Source organism: Brassica oleracea, chromosome C4, assembly GCF_000695525.1.
Source record: "Brassica oleracea var. oleracea cultivar TO1000 chromosome C4, BOL, whole genome shotgun sequence".
Lineage (NCBI taxonomy): Eukaryota > Viridiplantae > Streptophyta > Magnoliopsida > Brassicales > Brassicaceae > Brassica > Brassica oleracea.
In genome coordinates, this window is record NC_027751.1 from 39,195,916 (window position 1) to 39,199,093 (window position 3,178).

At 35.7% G+C, this 3,178-nt stretch overlaps 1 protein-coding gene across 1 annotated transcript; it reads left to right on the plus strand.

Annotated features, from left to right (window-relative positions):
- On the plus strand, positions 1 to 399 carry LOC106341626. The gene has a single exon (XM_013780347.1). It carries the CDS (start codon positions 1 to 3, stop codon positions 397 to 399), a length of 399 nt encoding a protein of 132 aa, XP_013635801.1.
- Positions 400 to 3,178: the final 2,779 nt, after the last annotated feature.

Here is a 3,178-nt window from a genome sequence, read left to right on the forward strand (position 1 = left end):
ATGAATCGTCTCTCGTGTTTTCTTCTCACTATTGGATTGTGCATAGGTTTGAGTAACGCAAAGTGGAATGAAAAAAACTCCGTGCACTTTAAGAACTCTCTTGGTCGAAACAATATCTTGAAGATTAATTGTATATCAAACGACGACGATCTAGGCTTCCACTATCTACGGCCTGGAGAAACCTATGAATTCAGTTTTCATGACAGTGTTATTAAAACAGAATTCTTTTGTGACCTATGGCAAGGGCCAAATTTTAAGTTCCATGCAGGGTTCACCGGATATGAAGGTGGTGGTCTTATAGTTCATTACGGTAAAAAGAACTTTTGGGATGCCAGAGAAGATGGAATTTACTTCACACATGGCCAAAAAATGCCCAAGTTAGAGTATACGTGGAAATGATAACTGATAAGTTGCTCATTTTGTTTTAAGTTTAACATAAATAATTTATTTATTGTGTATTGTGGAAGGGAAACCTTTGTAATAAATAATAAAATGTACATTTATAATATAAATTTAACTTACTATAGAAGTGAAAAACTGTGTATAAATAATATTGACTTTCTTAACATTGAATACTGCTATTTATATTGTATCTACAAGCATGTGAGAGCGTCATTATCGCATGGTTTCTCTATTGGGTATTTCAGATAATTTACTAATAATATAATTCAATTACATAAGTTAAATTTTATTTAAAAATAATTTATTTTAAAAATAAATAAATCTACTCATTAAATGACACATAATATGTGAATATTTCAGAATTTCTGTAAATATTCTTCCAGAAAAAGCTGACATTCACTTACTAGTTTTTCTAATATTATTACTAGGTTAAGAATCCGCGCAATATTGCAAAAAAATCATTTATAAAGATAATTATACCACACTTTATGACTTATATCAATACAAGAAAACAGCGGTATTCTGACGGACATTCCGACGGAAAATGAAATACTCGGAATTTCCCGAGGAATTTCCGAGGAAATTCCGAGGAAACACAAAATTTGGTTTCCTCGGAATTTCCTCGGAATATACCGACGGAATTCCGAGGAAATATTAATCCGTCGGAATATTCTTATGGAATACCGAGGAAAAATTTATTCTTCGGAAAAAATGAAGAGGAAGAGAGAAAGAAGCTTTCATGGAAAGAGTATAGTGACGCATTGGCAGAAGTTGAGGAGAAGGTGAAAAGCTCCGAGAGCGAGTAGAAGGTGGAGTAGTAGTAGATCGGATTATTTAAACTTTTTCAGATGTTTTAATTATCAACATTTAATATTGTTCTCCTTTTAAATTTGGTTCTGATTATTTATGTTTTCTCGAATGTTTTGAGGCGTGGGAAGAAGCTTAGATGATAAAAGAAGAAGAAGCTCAGCAGGAAGAAGATGATGCTCAGCTGAACGAAGCTGGAGAATCGGAGGAAGAAGATGATCCTCCACTGAACGAACCAGGAGAATTGGAGGAAGCGTTAAAATTTTATGTCAGATTCAATGATGTCATGAAGATTAAAGTTTAAGGAAAAAGAGAAGATAAAAAGAAATTTCTCTTTATGAGGCAAAATTTTGGAGAACATGTGCATACTTTGCATTCAACAGTCATTGGGAACTTCCCGCCTGAGAGTAGAAGGGGAACATATTCTTTTTCTGGCAGAGCTGTTTATGCTAGTTTCACTAGCTTGGTTTTATCAAGAAGAGAATTCGTGATTGAATTCTTGCCGGATGCTTTCATCCTAAGGTGGGTTAAGAAGGAAGAGGAAGAGAGAAAGAAGCTTTCATGGAAAGAGTATAGTGACGCATTGGCAGAAGTTGAGGAGAAGGTGAAAAGCTCCGAGAGCGAGTAGAAGGTGGAGTAGTAGTAGATCGGATTATTTAAACTTTTTCAGATGTTTTAATTATCAACATTTAATATTGTTCTCCTTTTAAATTTGGTTCTGATTATTTATGTTTTCTCGAATGTTTTGAGGCGTGGGAAGAAGCTTAGATGATAAAAGAAGAAGAAGCTCAGCAGGAAGAAGATGATGCTCAGCTGAACGAAGCTGGAGAATCGGAGGAAGAAGATGATCCTCCGCTGAACGAATCAGGAGGACGAACTAGATTATTGTCATCATATGTACAAGATTTTCATCATATGTACAGGATTTTCATGGCAGAAAAGCGGTTCGAATATAAATACGCCACAGAGGACGAACTAGAAGAAATGAAGCATAGAGAATTTGCTGGATTGATGTTTACTTATGTGAGTGCTTTAAACAAATTAAAATATCATTTATCACATATTTATACCAATTCACATTTATTGATATAACATATATATGTGCTATTAATAGGTGTCTGCTGGTTTGGCCAGAGGTGAAACATTTGACGATTGGATACGCGAGATAGTCGTTGGACCAAACTTTGTTGTGAAGTCATATCCGAGATTTTGTACTCGAGGATATGCATTCACAACTCAGAAGAGGATACATTCGAGTACGACTTAGGATGCTGGCGTTTGTTCTGCTGAGATTTTGGAAATAAAGTATTTGGGCATGGTTGGATTGCGATGTACTGTCTTCTATTGTGATTGGCACGACAACACTCTAAATCGAGGTGTGAGAACATATGCATTTGGTGTTACATCAGTAAATTCGAGGCGAAAGCTGCAATATTATGATCCTTTCATTCTTGCTTCTCAGGCCGATCAGGTAATTAAATGTTAATTATTTAGAATGATTCATCATCATGTGTATTAATTTATAATTTTACTAATAATTTTTTAAATGTTACAGGTTTTTTATATCAAGTACCCCCGGGTAAGGAACAGAGATGATCCATGGGTTACTGTTACAAGACTCAACCCGAGAGGCCGAGTTTAGGGAAGTTCTGAGCTGGAAGACCCACTACAACCAAGCACATTCAGCAACTTAAGTGCAACAAAAGATTTAGCTGGAGTTGGCCTTGTAGTCGATTTAACCGACTTCGGAGAGGAAGCCGTCGTTCACGTAGACGATGAACCAGTGATTGGAGAGTCACCAGATGATGACTCGGAAACAGACTAGCATCAAATTTTTTTTTTTTTTTTAATAGAAATACCGACGGAATTCCGAGGAAGATAAGGGTTTCCTCGGAATTCCCTCGGAATATTCCGAGGAAATTATGAGGAAATAGGGTTTTTAAACCGAAAACAATGTTTTGCGGTTTTA

Coding starts and splice junctions, on each gene's coding strand:
- LOC106341626 (XM_013780347.1), top strand. CDS start 1: ATGAATCGTCTCTCGTGTTTTCTTCTCACTATTGGATTGTGCATAGGT.